The sequence below is a fragment of the Enhydra lutris genome, unplaced genomic scaffold (genome assembly GCF_002288905.1).
Source record: "Enhydra lutris kenyoni isolate GAN:26980312 unplaced genomic scaffold, ASM228890v2 scaffoldscaffold44, whole genome shotgun sequence".
Classification (NCBI taxonomy): domain Eukaryota; kingdom Metazoa; phylum Chordata; class Mammalia; order Carnivora; family Mustelidae; genus Enhydra; species Enhydra lutris.
In genome coordinates, this window is record NW_019154128.1 from 15,086,379 (window position 1) to 15,105,620 (window position 19,242).

At 40.0% G+C, this 19,242-nt stretch overlaps 1 protein-coding gene across 1 annotated transcript in view; it reads left to right on the forward strand.

The window, feature by feature from the left end:
• Nucleotides 1-19,242, forward strand: part of LOC111155902 (von Willebrand factor A domain containing 3B) — a 214,990-nt gene that overhangs the window by 168,776 nt on the left and 26,972 nt on the right. Inside the window, exons 19-21 of the mRNA XM_022516368.1 lie at nucleotides 872-990; nucleotides 6,066-6,116; nucleotides 12,618-12,822. Coding sequence (XP_022372076.1) covers nucleotides 872-990; nucleotides 6,066-6,116; nucleotides 12,618-12,822 — 375 coding nt within the window. The remainder of the gene's footprint in view (nucleotides 1-871; nucleotides 991-6,065; nucleotides 6,117-12,617; nucleotides 12,823-19,242) is intronic.

The window sequence follows — 19,242 nt, forward strand, 5'->3', positions numbered from 1 at the left end:
ATAATTTTGAAACAATATTATAGCTTGGCATTCTGTTAGTTAGACTTTTCTTTTTTGTTTAAATATTAAAATACGGAATATATTTTTTATGAATATTCATTTATCAACAAATATTTGTTGAGGGCACACTATGTGCCAGCCAGTATTCTAGGTAATGGGAATATAGTAGTAAATAAAATAAAGTTTCTGCTCTGATAGAGCTTACATTCTACTAAGGAGAGAGAGGTAACATGCAAAGAGGTTAAGTATATAGTATTATAGGTATTAAGAAGATGGCTTGGAATCATAGGCATACCCAAACCCAAAAGTAAGCACCAGGTGCAAACAGAAAGACTAAAAAAGAAGCCCTCTCTTTCTCGTAGTCTGCCGTTCTTATAGAATGTGATCACTGAGGCTTCTCCGTTTGACTTTTATAAGAATCTCTTATAAATTGACAAGGAAAATAGTCCAAAGATGTTAAATGTAATCAGATATTTTCAAGAGGAAGTAAAATGTGAAATAAATCTATGAGGAGGATGTTTAACCCAAGTAGTAATTTACAAAGTAGCAAGAGGCGATCCTTTCTCTTAAAAATTACTCACCCTCATCAGTTTGACAGGAGCTTACAAAGAGGGTACTTGATTCTGACTAGAGTTTCCTGAAGCTGTTGTTTTGTGTGTGTGCTTGATAGAGTTTTAAAATGGGAAGAAAAAGATTAGTGATGATATCTCAGAGTCTTACTATTTTCTTTATCATTATCGGTATTCTCTAATTTTTCTATAATTATATTGATTCTATAGTCAGAAAAACATGCTGTATAGCTCTGTAGATCCATTTTCGGAGGCACTTGTTAACCTATCAAATGATGCCTTCCTTCGGTATTGCTGTGCAGGTGTTTCCTCTGGCACATGTGTGCAATGACACCAATAAGATGACATTAATTAACCCCCAAGGAGTCAAGCTCAATATCTACAAGCAAAAAGTGGAACAGGCCATTAAGAGCTATGAAAAGTGAGTATTAGTCCCAGCTGCTCTTTAACAGCTATGGAGTTCATTTGTTTGTGCTTATTTTCTCTTGTTTTTAGCTTAGATTTTTTTTTCTTTGTCTGGATCAGCTACTTAGTGATTGCCCCGAAGGAATACAGCAGTAGCAGCCACAAACAGAGGGGTTTCCTCAGTGCCAGGCACTGCATGAGACACAGGACCCAAAGAATTCCAACAGAGTTTTGAAGGAACCATCTGCCCTTTCCAAAATCTGTAGAAATCTCAAGTTTCCCTGAGATCTTTAAAGCTTTCCCTCTAAGGGCACCTGGGTGGCTCAGTGGGTTAAGCCTCTGCCTTCGGCTCAGGTCATGATCTCAGGGTCCTGGGATCGAGCCTGTTTCCTCTCTCTCTCTGCCTGCCTCTCTGCTTGCTTGTGATCTCTGTCTGTGTCAAATAAATGAACAAAATCTTAAAAAAAAACAAAAAACAAAAAACAAAAAACCTTTCCCTTTAACAGAGTGAATTTGGTCATTTCAGCACAGATTTTGTAAAGTGGCTAATGAAACTCCACAACAATGAAATAGTGGAGATAACATGTCTCCTACTACGTAAATCATTTTTTCCCAAGATTAGAAGGATGATCAAGTTGGCTTCAGTGAAAGTTTTACTCTTAGTCACTGTGTTAGTGCTGAGATGGAGTTTGTTTTCACAAGGGCAGACGCCCAGTCTCACCCTTGCCCTAGCTCTCTGGTCCCCTCCCCACCCCAGTCCCAGCACTTTATGAAGCCTCCATGCCTCACGCTTAAACTTTAAGCATGCCCTGCTTCTCCAGGCAAGCCTTTCCTTGGTTCTGGAACTGTGCAACTGAGTTTTCACCTATCACCATGTGGATGGAAGGAATGACATAAAGTACATGAACGTTAACAATGTCCTAGGCAGTGTTTTCTGGGCTGTTGTCATTTTGCAGTGTATCTACTGTGTGTTTAAAAGAAGTATAGAGCCTGACTCCTGCCACGTGGGTTGCACAGTCCGATCTAGATGCTGGCCTTTCCCCACCATGCCCATCACAGGCCTCTGCAGATCTCCTTTCAGCCTTCTCCTGCCCTCACCTAAGAATGGAGGCTTATACAAGCTCCTTCAGCTGCCTCCAGACTCCTCAGGACTTCTCTGAGCCTTTGCCTGCCCTCCCTTTCTCTTGTAGACACAATGAACTACGCAAGGCTCGCTCTTGTCTGTGGGCCTGAGGCTTTGCTCTGTAGATTTCCCCATGTCTCCCACACACGGGGGCTGTCCCTCCATTCTCCTTCTGCACCAGGCAGGCCTTCCCTTGCCTTCCAGCAATGCTGCCCTCTTCCTGTCCTCCAGCTGTCCTCTTTCATTCCTGTCTTGCCTAAGCTCCAGTGGCCCTCCTTTCAGAGGCCTTTCCCCAGTGACTCCACCACACACCCTGCCTATGGCCCTCAGAGGGCTCAAAGCTTCTGCACAGGCCTGTGACTCCTATGTAAAGATGTCAGCTTCCAAGGGCCGGAGCTTAGCAGCCTTGCTCTCCCTTGTCTCCTCTACCTAGCAGGTGTTACTATGTGTGTATTTGACTATTGGAATTTAATTTGAATCTGATCTAATTCACATTTAGATATTAAAATTTATCAAATTCAGTTATTCAAAGTATATCGTTCATATTATAATTGAATATGCTTGACTCAGTCAAATATTTGGGTTCTAGAATTACCTGATTTGTGAAAGCCTGGCGCAGGGCCACAAGGTAGGGCTTTTAGGTCCTAATTCTGAGCTTCATTTTTGACTCTGACATCTACTTGGCACATCATGCAACAATTGGAAGCTTCAGATTCCTTATTTACAGAATCTTGCAAGGCAATTGTGAGGGTTGTGTAAATTATACATAAAGAGCAATTAATGTTAATTACTTACCCCTTTCATTCCCTGAATCTGCTGATCCCCAAATAACCATAAATACAGGAGTATAATAGTCACGCAGCTCTGCGGCCTACATTAACCCTTTCCCTTTCTAAAGACAGGGATCCCTCCTTCCCTAATAGCAAAATCAAAATACAGACATAGTAAGTGATTTGGCCTACTTCTTACTTCCAATGAGTGAATCTGGAAAAGACTTTTAGGGCACTTAGAGAAATGCATATTCCTGTTATTAATAGTAACATGAATTCTAATATGATTAATATTATTTAAATTTCAATATCCTTGAATTAATATATGATATTAATGTGTTGTTAATATTAAGTGAATATTTAATATCATTATTTAATAATACTAATATTAACATTAGTATTATACAGGACAAAACTTCCTGATCTTTTGCATTTAGTAGTCTTTAAGAATTTTGTTGGCATAAGCATCAATTCCCTTTTCCATCTTGCTCCACCCTTTCTAAAGATACACATACTGTGAAAAGTAATTAATGAAACTTGGTTTACTCCCACTCTGTCCCCAATATAGTATTTCTAAGGAGTTTCCCATCACAAGTAAGCCAGATATAACCCTGAATTTGTATGGTTAGCGATGACCAGACAATCGGGAAGCTCACAGCCCTTTGGCCAAAATAGTGACATAAGCTAGTTATGTTGGTCACACTTACTGGCTGTGTGTGGAGTCCTTCTGCTTCAATATTTCATGAATCAAGATAGCAATTTTGACTTCATGTGTCTGAGTATAAACTTTGAGTCAGGGTTCCAGGGCTGGCCAGCCCTGGGGTCATTTTTCTGCTGCTTATTTTGACTTTGAGTATAAGGTCAAGTTTTCAGTTCTCAGATTCACAGGAAAAGCATCAGTTCTAACCTGATTCTGGGGGCCATCCTTAGTAACCTCTGCCTATGATCTCCAAAATGCTCTGCTGGCTGGTTAGATTTCTGAAGTGTCATTAATTACAAGTTGCTTTGCAAATTCTGGCAATTCTTGGGACAAGTAGATTTGTCAACTAGAGGTATGGAGAGCTAGTGAAAGCAACCCCTCAACCAAATTTCACTCTCCTTAAACAAAAAGAAGAGGAAAACTATGGCTAGTAAAATCCCTGAATCAGGGAGTGGACCAGCCTCACAGAAGCCCTCATGTCCCATGGCCTCTTGGCATCCTGCAGGGACGGCCCTCATTCCACACCTTTTGTGGCCAGTCAGAGGAGCCAGGATCGACACCCTTACCTGCCCTCAGTTCACACCCACCCACTTTTCTGCCCTGTGTGCTTTGAAGCATTTCAGTATAGTTGGAAAATAGGGGGAATAACAGAAGTTATGTAAGTGTGCTCTTAGAAAAATATTTTCTAAAGGATTGAATTAAAATTAGTGGTATGTGCTAGCAAATTAGACCCACATTCACTAAGGGTTTCTCAGTTTCCAAGCCTTGTCCATCTTCAGAACCTGGAGGGAATAAACACTGAGTTATTCCTGGTCATTTATATGTATATCTCAATCCTCCCAGCACCAAGGTAGGTGGTGTTATCCTTGTTTCAGCGATAAGAAAACAGAGTTTCAAAAAGTTATGTAACACAGGATCACACAGCAGCAAAGTAGAGGCATGAGATTTGAACCCAGAACCGTGAGGCTCTAAAGCCTTTGGTCTCACTCGCAGCCTCCTTACTATATACTGCCTCTACTTTCCAGGTTTAGTTTTAAGGGGATTTTTAAATGAGGTTGTGGTTTTTTGTTTTGTTTTGTTTTCAGAGAAGCACATACACACAAGCCAAAACTGCATCCTGTGAATCCTTTAAACAGGTCTTACAAGCCCTGCTTATCGATACGTGAACCACATAATTAAAAAAAAAAAAAAACAAAAAAACGCAGTTTCCAAATAGGCCCTAAGGAGCTCAAAGCCTCCAGGTGAGACAGCAGCACTTTGCTGGCGTATTGCCTGCTTCCCGACTGTTCATATCACGTGCGGAGCATTTGCCTGTATCAGACAGGTTCTGTGTGCTGTGCCCTCACAGCGACCCTAGGAGGGAGGTACCATTATTACCCATATTCTACAGAGAAGTTGGCTGCTGGCCCAAAGTCTCACAGCTAATAAGTGGAGAAGCCAACTGAGCTTTGGGTTCAGGCAGTCTGGATCCAGAGCCTGTGCTCTTCACCGCATGCCAGACCCCCTTGCTGTGGTCTCACCCGCTTGGGAAGGGAGGTCAGGCAGGGTAGCACCCCCCAAAGTGTTCTCAGTGCCCTGTGTCGCTGATGCTGGGTCCAGTGGTTAGAGAATGCCTCCTGGAGAGGGGCAGTATTCTCCCACCTTATTTTACTGAAGCTTGTTTTTTTTTGTTTTTTGTTTTGTTTTGTTTTTTTTAATGGAACACCAGCTCCCAGCCCCCCCGAGCCGGTGTTCTGTGCCCTGCACTCCAGGAAGCCCACTTCGGGTAATGATGTAGCGGTACAGAATGGGAGAACAGAATGGGGCCGGTACATCTGAAAGAAGCCTCACTGATTTGTAACAGAGAAGGAGCTGCGTCTACCCCATAGAAACCACTGGCTTAGCCTCCTCCTTTCCTCTCTCTACAGACATGTTCAGTGATGAGCTTCAGAAAGTCTCAGCACTGCCACCACCACCAGGCTGTGATAAGTGAGCAAAGCACTTCATCTTTTTGCCCCTCTCAGTGACCTTGTTTGGAAAACAAGCAGGTCAGACCAGTTGATCTCTAAAATGTGTCTTGGTCCCATTATTTATGACCCTCTTCACCCCCGTTGCTCTGAAAATCCAGGTCTAGAAGAATGTCTCTAGAAGGTAAACTACGGGCACGGTTGTACTTTTTCCATAGGAAGAAAATCAGTGGGTGTATAGAGACTTCATGCAGAGAAAATGACAACCGTTTTGCTTACTACCATTTCTTAGCCCAGGTTTTACCTGACAGAGCTGACAGCTGTGTCCTCCTTTAATATTTAACAGGACTGCTACAGAGCCATGAGGTTTCCCCAGTGACGCCGAGGGAGGCAGACACTCATATCCAGTATCTTTAAGCAAACAGTGGTGATGTGGTCCAGTGCAGGTGTCCCTTGGCTTGGGCTCTGCCCTCAGTGCCCTTCAGAGCCTGGGATCAGACTTTTGCCATGAAATGAACTATGGCTACTAAATAATTACTGTTTTTTTAACAGGCGCTTGAATAAAATTGTTTGGCGAGCATTATCTCAAGAGGAAAAAGAAAAGTAAGCCAGTTTCTCTTCACTTTGTTTTGGTGAAATTCACATAACCTACAATTAACTGTTTTAAAGTGTACAGTTCTATGCTATTTATTCAAAATGTTGTGCAAACCACCACCTCCCTCTAGTTTCAAAATTTTATCACCTCAGGAAAGATACCTTGTACCCATTAAGTAATCCTTCCCCACAACTCTCTCTCCTCCTCTGGGTACCACTATTCTGCTTTCTCTCTGTGTGTGTATTTGCCTCTCCTGGATATATACCAGATGAATCATACAATATGTGACATTTTTTGTCTGCCTTCTTTTACTTCCTTTGTGTAAAAACTTAATGATTCCAAGTTGTAACATACATAGTCTTCTTTTATGCCTCAGTACAGATCCAATATATGTATATACCAGCTTGTTTATCCAGCGGTCTGCTGGTGGGTATTTGGGTTGTTTCTACCTTGGGGCTATTGAGAACAATGCTGCCATATACATTCATGTAGAAATTTCTGTTTGGACATATGTTTTCATTTCTCCTGGGAACATATCTAAGAGTGGATTTGCTAAGCCATAGAGTAATATTAGGCTTAACTTGTTGAGGAACACCAGACTTTTTCACAGCAACTGTACCATTTTACATTTTTACCAGCAAGGTACGAGGGTTCTTGTTTCTCCACATCCTTGCCAACACTTGTTAATTTACTTGTCTTTTTTTTAATAACTAAAGCCATCCTGTGGTCTAGTGGGTATGAAATGATATCTCCTTGTGGTTTTATTTGCATTTTTCATAAGGATCAATAATGTTAAACACCCTTTCCCATGCTTGTTGGCTATGAATATGTCTTCTTTGGAAAAGTGTTTATTCTAAAGTTCTTTGCTCATTTTTTAATGGGTTATTTGTTGTTGTTGTTGTTGAGATATAGGAGTTCTTTATATATTCTGGATTTTAACCACTTAGCAGATAGATGATTTTCAGGAACATTCTTTCACTCAAAAGGTTGCCTTTACACTCTCTTGATAGTGTCCTTTGATGCAGAGATTTTAAGTTTGAGGTAGTCCCATTTGTCTATGTTTGTATTTTTATCTGTGCTTCTGGTGTCACATCCAAGAAAATGTTGCCAAATCCAATGTCATGAAGCTCTCCCCCTATATTGTCTTCTAGGAATTTTATAGTTTTTGGTCATCTGTTTAGGTCTTTAATCCATTTTGTTTTGAGTTAATTTTTATATATAGTATAAGTTAAGGGTCCAACTTCATTCTTTTACCTGTGGATATCCAGTTTTCCCAGAACCACTTGTTGAAGAGACTGTCCTTTTCTCCATGGTGAGATCTTGGCAACTTAGATGAAGATCATTTGACCTTATACCTACATAGGAGTTTATTTCTGAGCTCTTTATTCTGTTCCACTGATCATGTTTTTCTTTATGTCAATACCACAGCCTTTTGATTATTGTAGCTTTGTGTAGTATGTTCTGGAATCAAGAAATGTGAGGCCTCCAACTTTGTTCTTTTTCAAGATTGTTTTGGCTATTTGGAATCCCTTGAGGTTTCATGAATTAGGATGACTTTTTTCTATTTCTACAAAACATGACATTGAGATTTTAACAGGGATTGCATTGAATTTGTAGATTACTTTGGATGGCATGGATATTTTAACTATTAAGTCTTCTAGTCTGTGAATACAAGATATCTTTCCCTTTTATTTGCATCTTTTTAAAATTTTTTCAGCAGTGTTTTATAGTTTACAGTATACAAGTCTTTTACATCCTTGGTTAATTTTTTTCCTAAATACTTTATCCTTTTTGATGCTATTGTAAATGGAATTGTGATCTTAATTTCCTTTTTGGATTGTGCAATATTAGTGCATAGAATTGCAACTGATTTTTCTGTGTTGATATTTTATCTTGCTACTTTGTTGAGCTTATTTATTAGTTCTAACGGTATTTTTATGCAATCTTTAGGGTTTTCTACATATAAAATCATGCTATCTGTGAGCAGATATAATTTTACTTCTATCCAGTTTGGATGTATTTATTTCTTTTTCTTGATAATTTCTCTGGGTAGGCCTTTTTGTACTTTGCTGAATAAAAACAGTGAGAGTGGACATCCTTGCCTTCTTCCTGATCCAAGAAGAAAATCTTCCACTTTCTCACTGTTGAGGATGATGTCAGCTACAGACTTTTTATATAAGGCCTTTCTTATGTTGAGGTAGTTTCCTTCTATTTCTGATTTGTTTAGAGTCTTTTTTTTCCCCCATGAAATGGTGTTGTATTTTGTGAAATGATCTCTCTGCATTACTTGTGATGACCAAGAGGGATTTTTTTCCCCGTTCATTCTGTTAATGTGATGTAGCACAGTGATTTTTATATGTTGAACTATCCTTGAATTCCAAGGATAAATCTCACTTTTAATGGTGTGTAATCTTTTTAATGTACTATTAAATTTGGTTTGCTAGTATGTTGTTGAGGATTTTTGCACAATGTTCATAAGGGATATTGGTCTGTAGTTTTCTTTTCTTATAGTATTTTTGTCTGGCTTTGGTATGGGGACATGCTGGCCTCATAGAACGAGCCTAGAAAGGTACCCTCCTCTGCAGTTTTTGGAAGTATTTGAGGAGGATTGGTGTTAATTCTTTAAATGCTTGGTAGAATTCTTCCCTGAAGCCATTTGTTGCTGGGATTTTATTTATTGGAAAGTACTTGATTACTGATTCTATCTCCTTTCTAGCTATAGGTCTGTTAAGATTTTTTTATTTCTTCATGATTCAGTCTGAGCTGGTTGTATGTTTCTAGGAATGTATCCATTCCTTCTAGGTTATCCAATCTGTTGGTGTATAACTGATCATACTAATCTCTCGTAATTGCTTTTATTTCTGTGAAATTAGTTATGATGTCCCCTTTTCCTTTATGATTCTGGTTATGTGAGTCTTCTCTCTTTTTCAGTTAATGTAGCTGAGCATTTATCTGTTTTGTTGTTCTTTCCAAAAGTCAAGTCTTAGTTTCACTGATTTTTTTCCTATTGTTTTTCTGTACTGTATTTTACTTATTTCTGCTCTTATCTTTATTATTTCCTTTCCTTTCTACTAACTTTGGATTTAGTTCTTCTTTCCAGTTCCTTCAGGTATACAGTTAGGTTATTGATTTGTGATCATTCTTCTTTTTTGATGTAAGCATTTTTAACACATTTTTCTCTTAGTACTGCTTTTTCAGTATATCATACATTTTGTTATTTTGTGCTTTCATTTTCATGTATCCCATGATATTTTCTAATCTCCCTTATTATTTCTTCTTTGACCTGTTGGCTGCTTAAGAGTATGGTGTTTAATTTCCACATGTTTCTGGATCTTCTAGTTTTCCATTGGCTATTAATTTCTAATTTTGTCCTGTTGTGATTAGAGAAGATTTTTTTTTTAATGATTTTGTTGAAAACTTTAACACTTGTTTTATGGCCTAATTTGTGATCTGTCCCAGGGAATGTTTTATGTGTACATATAAGGAATATGTATCCTGCTGTTGGCTGATGGTGTGTTCTATATACATCTGTTAGGTCCAGTTACCCTATGGTATTTTTCTAGTACTCTTTCCTTATTGACCAGCTATCTGGTTGTTCTACCAATAGTTGAAAATGGGAATAGAAGTCTCCTACTTCTATTTTTTCACTCTTCATTTCTGTCAATGTTTGTGTCATATATTTCGGAGCTCTGACATTGGGTGTGTATATATTTATAATTGTCATATCTTCCTTGTGGATTGACCCTTTTATCATTATGTAATGTCCTTCTTTGTCTCTTGGAGCAATTTATGACTTAAAGTGTAATGATTTGCTGATTTTTTTCTTCTGCTTGAGCAAGTCTGCTTTTTTTTTTTTCAGTGTTCCAAGATTCATTGTTTATGCACCACACCCAGTGCTCCATGCAATACGTACCCTCCTAATACCTACAACTGGGCTCACTGTCCCCACACCCCCTCCATTCCAAAACCCTCAGTTTGTTCCTCAGAGTCCATAGTCTCTCATGCTTTGTCTCCTCCTCTGATTTACCCCAATTCACTTTTCCTTTCCATTTCCTAATGTCCTCCATGTTATTCTTTATGCTCCACAAGTAAGTGAAACCATATGATAATTGACTTTCTCTGCTTATTTCACTCACCATAATCTCCTCCAGTCCTGTTCATGTTGATACAAAAGTTGAGTATTCATCCTTTCTGATGGAGGCATAATATTCCATTGTATATATGGACCATATCTTCTTTATCCGTTTATCTGTGGATGAATGTGGAACCAAGGGCATCTTGGTTCTTTCCACAGTTGTGGCAAGTCTGCTTTTAAACTTCTCTAGTAAATTTTTCATTTCATAGTTATTATATTCTTTTTTTTTAAGACTTTACTTATTTATTTGACAGCGATCACAAGTAGGCAGAGAGGCAGGCAGGGTGGGTGGGGAAGCAGGCTCCCTGCTGAGCAGAGAGCCCGATGTGGGGCTCAATCCCAGGATCCCGAGATCACGACCCAAGCCAAAAGCAGAGGCTTAACCCACTGAGCCACCAGGTACCCCCATAGTTATTATATTCTTTTTTAAAAAATTATTTATTTTTTAAATTTCTTTTCAGTGTTCCAGAATTCATTGTTTATGCACCACACCCAGTGCTCCATGCAATACGTGTCCTCCATAATACCCATCACCATAGTTACTATATTCTTATCCAGAATTTGTTTGGTTCTTTTTCATAGTTCCTGTATTTTTATTGATACTCTGTTTTGTTCAGGTGACATTTTCCTGATTTTATGTAGTGATCTGTGTTCTCTTTGAGCTCACTGAACATCCTTAGGATAGTTATTTTGAGTTCTTTGTCAGGTCGCTCAGAGATTTCCCATTTCTTTAGGAAAGATTTCTGGAGAGTTATTTTGTTCCTTTGATTGGGCACCTTTCCTTGGTTTTTTTGTATGCCTTAGAATCTTTAGTGGAGATTTATTTGAAAAAAAAAAAACAGTTATGTCGTCTGGGCTAGAGATTCTGAGGATCTTTCCAAGCTTTTCTGGGGTGCTTTCTCCAGGGTTGTGTGTGTAATTTCTCAGTTAAAAGAAGTTTGCCCCTCTTCCTCCTCAGGAGCCCATAATCTCTTGCTCCCCCTGGTGTCTGGCTTTGGTATTGCAGCTTCTCTGGTGCTGTAACAAGCCATAGAACTCTTTTTGTTAGCTATCCCTAACGTGGTATCCAGAGTATATCACCATTCCCATCAGTGCTCTGAGCCACATGAGATGGAAACCAGTCTCTTGGGAAGCCTCCCAAAAAGCCAGAATGTTGGATGCATGTTCCTCTTTTCTTTCCCTTCCAAGGGGGAAGCCACAACTTGGGAATTTTCTCCTAAATTGCACTGCACTATGCCAGGGAAACAGGGGGAGTAGTCTAAGCAAGATGCAACAGCCTTTTCTATTCACTTTAATCCACTATTCTTCTTGGCTTTGTGTTCATCTGGAGTGCTTCGACCTCTTAACAGGTTTCAGGAATTCTCAGAAAGGAAATTTTGTCCGTATGTTGATGAGTTATTATCCCCTAGGGAGGAACGTGAGCCTGGGGTTTCTTAGTCTATCATCCTGCTGACCTCAATCCAATTTAGATTTTTTAGTATGAATATTTGCTGTTATCTGACAGTTTTGCCTGTGGATTGAGTCCTGTGGTTGTGTTGGGTTTGCACTGTACTCTTCTAACACCCTAAATCTAAAGGAAGTGACCCTTTCAGCAGTGAGAGAATAATTATGAAATGCCCTCTTCTCTCTCTCTCCCTCTCTCTCTCTTTCTTTCTTCCTCCTATCCTCCTGCCTTTCTCTCTCTTCTTCCCTTGCTTTCTCTCCCCCACCAGGAGTGTCTGATACAGCAGTAGCTGGACTGGAAGTAGTATCTAGGACCTGGGCCACACAACACTGGCTTCCCCTGGAGTCTCACAGCCTGGGTTCATCAGCCCCTAAAGTTTGCTTTCTGTTCTTTGTGTACGAAAACAAGGATGCCAGAAAGTTTAGGCCTATTTAGCTTATAAAGGAGGAGAGGAGATTGAGCTGGTAGAAGAATGACTGCACTGAAGCAAATATTTGGCTTTTTTTTTGCTTCCCTTCCCTTTGGTTTGCTCTGTTTCCCAAAGTTACTGCTGGACATAGTGTGTGAAATCTCTTTGAAGCTCATTTTTGTTCCTGCCAAATGTTAGGCCTAGGAGAAATGAATGGGTTCCAAATATGCCCAAAAAGTTGAAGGAAAAAAAAAAAAAGCTATGTATATTGAACTTCTTCAAAATCAGATAATCAAATCAGATAATAGGAAAGAATGTCTACCATAATTCACAGAGATGGTTATTTTTCACTCATGTAAGCTACCACAGTCCTGATGAACCAGAACCTGTGTTTCTGTCAGCCTGATACCTGACATCTGTCTCAGAGATGACTCTCAGGGCTGGTTTTACTGAAAAATCATCTTCCCATCTTTTTTCTATTGATCACTTTCGTTTTTTGTCCTCCTTTTTTATCTTTTTAGGTTAGATGCATATAAGCCAATGCGATACTTGGAAAACAAGACAGCTTTAAATAGGGCATTAGAACGGTTGAATTGGCCCATTTCTTTGAAGGAACTGTCGGTGCTGGAGAATGAAATCCTAGCTGGGAAAATGTATATCCAGCAGGCCATGGAACTCCAGGAGGCTGCCAAGAAGGAGAATCATGTGAGCAAGTCACAGGGAGAGGTGGGTGCCATGGAGGTGTCTACATGTCCTCCCTCCTTCCTGTCCCATGTCATTGCCATCCCTGTGCAGGCCTTCCTTCTCCCTCTCCCAGTCCCCTCCACGTGGATTTCTAAGAGTTAGAGCCAACCCAGTAAAAGTGTCAGGATGTCTTTTCAACAGAGAAATGCCATTTGGTTTTACTATGGCCTTCTTTTTTAAATAATATACTTTTAATTAAAAAACAAAACTGAACAGAAGTATAATGTAGTGATCAAAGGCCTCGGCTTTGATATGAGCCAAACCCCAATCCCTATGTTATCCTGGCCACTTATTCCATCTCTCTAAATCTAAGGGTTTTTTAAATTTGTAAAATAGGAATATTACTAATATCTGCCTCATAGTGTTATTATGAGAGTAAAATGACTTTTTACAGTGCTTCATATCGAAATGCCTCCCCATAAATGTTAGAAATTGTTAACCAAACATACTTTTCAAAAAAAATCTTATAATCTGACTGCCTTACTATTACTTTGGATCACTTACTTTTAAAAGCTTTCTTTCCTCCTTGAGTAAATTCTTACATAGAAGCAGAATCTCCATAACCATTTCATAATCTGCTCTTTTTCTTTAATTACAATATAGATGATATATGATGTTACATAAGCTTCAAGTGTACCAACACAGTGCTTGGACAACCTAATACATTCCCTGTGCTCACCACAGTGTAGCTAGCGTCTGTCACCACAGACACTATTACAGTGCCATTACAGTAGTGTACTCTAGTGTACCGTGTACTCTCTGTGCTGTCCGTTTCATCTCTGGACTCATTCAGTCCCTAACTGGAAACCTGTACCTCCCGCTCCCCTTCACCCATTCTTCCTATCCCCCACCCCCACCTCCTTGGCAACCACCAGTTTGTTCTCTGTATTTATGGGTCTGTTGCCACTTCTTTTTGTTTGTTTGTTCATTTGTTGTTTTTTAATATTTCACATACAAGTGAAATCATATGGTATTTGTCTTTCTCTGACTCATTTCAGTAAGCATAGTACCCTTTTGGTCCATCCAGGTTGTCACAGATGGCAAAATCTCATTCGTTTTTATGGCCAAGTAATATTCCTCTGTGTGTGTGTGTGTGTACCACATCTTCTTTATCCATTCGTCTATCAGTGGACATTTGGGTTACTTCTGTATCTTGGCTATTATAAGTAATACTATAATAAACCTAGAGTTGTGTGTATCTTTTTGAATGGTGTTCTTGTTTTCTTTGGGCAAAGGTCATATGGTGATTCTATTTTCAGTTTTTTGAGGCACCTCCATACTGCTTTCCACAGTAGCTGCATCAATTTACATTCCCACTAACAGTTCACAAGAGATCTTTTTTGTCCATACTCTTGCCAACACTTGTTATTTTGTGTCTTTTTGATTCTAGTGAGATATCTCCTTGTGGTTTTGGTTTATGTTTCCCTGATTAGTTGATATTGAACATCTTTTGTGTGTCTGTTGGCCAACTGTATGTCTTCTTTACAAAAATGTCATACTCTTTTTTACTTGGTATTATCTCATATACATTCTCTGTTTTCTCTGAATCTTCAGATTAATTTTTTGGTGGTTATATAATACTTCATGGTGTGTACTATATCCTGATTTATTTAATTCTTCACCTAATGTTAGACATTCGGGATATTTTTTTCAGTTTTCTTCTCTTTCACATGTATTGATGACTTCTGTGGTGCATTTGGTTTATTTTGTTAGGATAGATTCTTAGTAGTGGAACCCTTGGTTCAAAGGGCATCAATATTTTGGGGCTCTAAATGCTTATTGTCAGTGTAACACCCCCTTTCTGACTGTGTATGAGTGTGTGTAGACCTGGAATAACTCATTTGAAATATTACTGAATTGTGTAATTTGGGTATATTCAATATACACTAAAAAATATAGCCAAAAAACGGACCTTTGAGATTCATCTTTTTTGGTTTCAGTCTTTGCTAAGTGATATTGGCTTTGCCTGTTTTTAAACTCTGTATTTGCTGCTCTGGATTCTTTGGTTCTGTTTTCTTGCTTTGTTTTGTTTTCCTTTAATTTTATTTTTTCCGACAAATCACACTTTTCCCCTCCATTGTAGAAAGCTATGTCTTTTGTGCAGAATGCAAAAATTTTTATCACAAAATTTTTTTTTAAAGATTTTATTTATTCATTTGACAGAGATCACAAGTAGGCAGAGAGGCAGGCAGAGAGAGAGAGAGAGGAGGAAGCAGGCTCCCTGCTGAGCAGAGAACCCAATGCAGGGCTCGATCCCAGGATGCTGAGATCATGACCTGAGCTGAAGGCAGAGGCTTTAAACCACTGAGCCACCCAGGTGCCCCTTATCACAAAATTTTATCACAAAACATCTTATGGCTATAACAAACAAAGTGACTTCCCCAAAGAATTGTTTTGTATTCCCTTGGGAGACACCATCTCATGCCTCCAAATACATGGCTATCCGTGGGCGCCCAAGAATCAAGACAAGTGAATTAACTCTCTGTCCATGAAAATCTGCTCTTCTTTTCATCAAGCCTCTTCTTTTCTGTTCTTTCTTTCTTTTTTTTTTTTTTAAGATTTTACTTATTTATTTGACAGAGGGAGATAGAGACAACACAACCAAGGAGATAGGAGAGGGAGAAGCAGGCTTTCCGCTGAGCGGTGACCGCGATGCAGGGCTCCGATCCCAGGACCCTGGGATCATGACCTGAGCCAAAGGCAGACATTAATGACTGAGCCACCCAGGCATCTCTCTGTTCTTTCATTTTTTCACTGACATATTTGAGTTCCTATGAGGTGCCAAGCACTATTCATTTTTTCACTGACATATATGAGTTCCTATGAGGTGCCAAGCACTATTCTAGGCACTGAAAGTACCTAAACACACAACCACACCACACCCTCATTCTAGGCAGGGAGAAAGATCAGTACAAGCCCCAAATGATGGACTTGCCCATGCTAAACCATAGAGACAGTGCCTAACAACAGATTCTGCTAGCATTATTTTTTTCTACACTTCATATTAAATTTAAAAATGGGAAGTGGTTGCTGATGTGGTAAAGAGAAGCCTCCAGTGATTCAGAATAAATATAGTGTGTTCTACTTGGATTTGTCTGGAATCCTGGGAGTCAAAAGTTCATTGCTCATGAGGTATGAATTAATTGTTCTATTTTTTAATTCTCTTACCCACAAAGTGGGAATAAAGGTACTTTCCATCATTTCTTTATCCAAAAATATTTGTTCACTTCTTGTCACAGGTCAGATCCTGTGCTTGGCACAGGTGACCTCAGGCAGTGAAGGGTCTGTCTCATTCTTTTCTCTCTACTTGGGGTCTCCCAAGGTGATACTATACATTGGACACAAAATGGGCTTCGTTAACTACATTGAAGACATGGGCCCAGTCCAGTGAAGATGTGCCAGGACAGAATGTAACCTCCATGAAAGCTGAGACCTTGTTTGGCCTGATTTGTAGCTGTAGCTGTAACCCTGAGAATGGCACCTGGCACACAGTGGACACTAGACAAATATTTATTGAATGAATGAAACCCAGTTCTTTCTAGTAGAGAATTATGAATGTGACAACAGAGGCACACCCACAGACCAACTGGGAGATGGGGGAAAAGTGAACTGGGGAGTTAGAGGAGGCTTCACGGTGGGATAGTTAAGTTTGGTCTGGAATGATGTGTAGGATTTGAGGGTTGGGGTGTGAGAAATGTTCTGAGTTAAAGAAACAGTGGCCTATGCAGAGGCAGGGAGGTGGGATGGATATGACATTTTCACCAGGGATATGGCAGGAGACAAGACAGAAAAGGAAGATGGCACCAGAATGCAAGGGATTGGAATTCTCTTGTTGCTTGGATCAGGGACTTGTGCCTGTTGGAAATAGAAACCCAGGGAAGGGTTTTTAGCAAGGGAAAGACAGTAACAGATTTATATTTTGGCAGCATAATGAGACCCAATGTAGAAAGGAAAGACCCAAACGGGGTGCAATACTGTGTTGAATGGTTTTGAGTCCTTGAGCCAAACCAGAACAGTGAGAAGGAAACCGAGAAGAGATAAATGAGCTAGTAGAAAGTCAATGTGTGGGCTGAGCCAGAAGGCAAAGCTAAGGATACCCAAAATCTTTCTGTTCTGGACACAGGGGAAACAGGCACTGTTAACCCTTCTGTATCACCTCTGCTCCTCAGGGACACAGGTGTTCCCTGGCCAGCCCATCTAAACACCCTGTCATTCTCTAACCCCTGAACACAGTTTTGTTTTTTTCACAGCATATTCCACTTGACATTGTGTATGTGTTTATGATCTGTCTTCCCTACTAGAATGAGGGTGGGACTTGATCCCTTATATTCTAGGTACTCCCAGTTTCTAGAATAGTGCTTGGTACCTTGAAGGCATTTATAAATATTTGAATGAAGAAGTGAAAGAATGAACAAGAGGAAGAGGTACAGTAAGAGAGAAAACATTTTCAGAGAAAGGTAATTCATGTTAGGTCCTTTTCATTCTTAGACAAGTGAGAAAGGCCACATGTTTGGAGCTTAGGAGAGAAGTCAGAGTTAAGGAGATAGTTTGGAGGTCATTTGAGGTGCTGAGAGAAGAAGAGACAATGGAAGGGATGGAGACAGGAAAGTTAGAGGAGCCGAGGGTTTGGGGTAGTGTGCATGAGGCGAAAGCACAAAGAGAGGTGGGCAGAACCCTGGATCTGGAGTCACAGGCCTGAGTATAGTCTCACTGCTGCAAATTTCTAGCTCAGTGGCCTTACATAGGGCCCCTAAGCCTAGTTTTGTCATCTTTAAAATAGAAAAATCCCCTGCCTAAAAGTGGTTGTAAGATAAAGCGCATAGTATGCTCAGGGTGCGCAGCAGTCAGCACTCAGCAGTCAGTGCACTCAGCATTAGTACCCGCTGTTGTTATAGCCATTCTTAAGTTTTTACTGAGGAGTTTTGAAAAGTCATACAGAAGGATGTCTCCAAGCCATTTGAGTTGGCAAGAAGATCATTAGTGATCTTACTGAGAGTGTTTTCAGTAGAATTGTGGGAGCAGAAGCCAGTTTGCAGTGGGTGGAGAAGTGGGTAGACCTGAAGAAAGGATGTATAGGAAGTGAAGATTTGTTTTCCAGATCTTCAGAGGGAAGGAAAGGAGAGATAGGGTGAGAAACTTGAGGCATGAGCTGGAGTGAGAGAAGGCATTTAGTGTGTGTAATGGTATATTGATGGGTCCACTGCTGCCCCCTTCATGGTCAGGGGCTAAGGCTCTTCCTTCACTGCCCTGTCCCCACACCAGGTGTACAAAGTGCCACTGTCTGTTCTGGGAAGCATCCATGTGCCCAGGAGAGTTAAACACAGGTAATGAATTGTGTGTGTGTGGAGGAAGGGGCTCATACTTGGCATCTTATCTTCAGAGTTCTTTCTACTCTTGACATGGCCCTCAGCAATGGGATATTTTGTATATTCTTTTCTTTATTTTTTTAAATTTTATTTATTATTTATTTGACAGACAGAGATCATAAGTAGGCAGAGAGGCAGGCAGAGAGAGAGGAAGGGAAGCAGGCTCGCTTCGATCCCAGGACCCTGGAATCGTGACTTGAGCCAAAGGCAGAGGCTTTAGCCCACTGAGCCACCCAGGTGCCCCTGTATATTATTTTCTTAAAATGATACTTCTCCTCACCATGTATGATGTATTATGAGATATTTTAATTCTATTTCTGCCATGTCCCACTGGTTTGACTTTAATGGCCCACTAATAGGTCTCTATCTCCTGTTGTGAAAAACATTGGTTGGGACCAAAGCTCAAGACTGCAAGGGCTTGTGAGACCCTGTGTAGCTTGTGTAGCTGAACTGATTTGCAGTGATATGAACGAATCATCGAGTATACAGTGAATCGTTCTTTCCAGAACCCAAACTGTACATGTTGTGGAAACAATCAGAAATGAATTATTGCCAAGAGTAGTAACAGTTGGACACAAAAGCAAAGTAAATATGTTTAGTATTGTAATGGTCCTTTCAGGTGAACCCATAGGTTAGGTATATGAGTGATCTGAAGGTAGTTGATACTTTTCAGCCACTTAGAAAGGCATGTTCTTTTTTTTTTTTTTTTTTTTTTTTTTTAAAGATTTTATTTATTTATTTGACAGAGAGAGATCACAAGTAGACAGAGAGGCAGGCAGAGAGAGAGAGAGAGAGAAGCAGGCTCCCTGCTGAGCAGTGAGCCCGATGCGGGACTCGATCCCAGGACCCCGAGATCATGACCTGAGCCGAAGGCAGCGGCTTAACCCACTGAGCCACCCAGGCGCCCTAGAAAGGCATGTTCTTAGGTGTCCTTTTCAGTGTGTGAAAAACGAACATCATAGTACTCTGTGTTGCTACTGTTCATTGTTGTTGCCTATATGCAGGGAAGGTCTTCACAGAGTGAATGGCAGTTCTA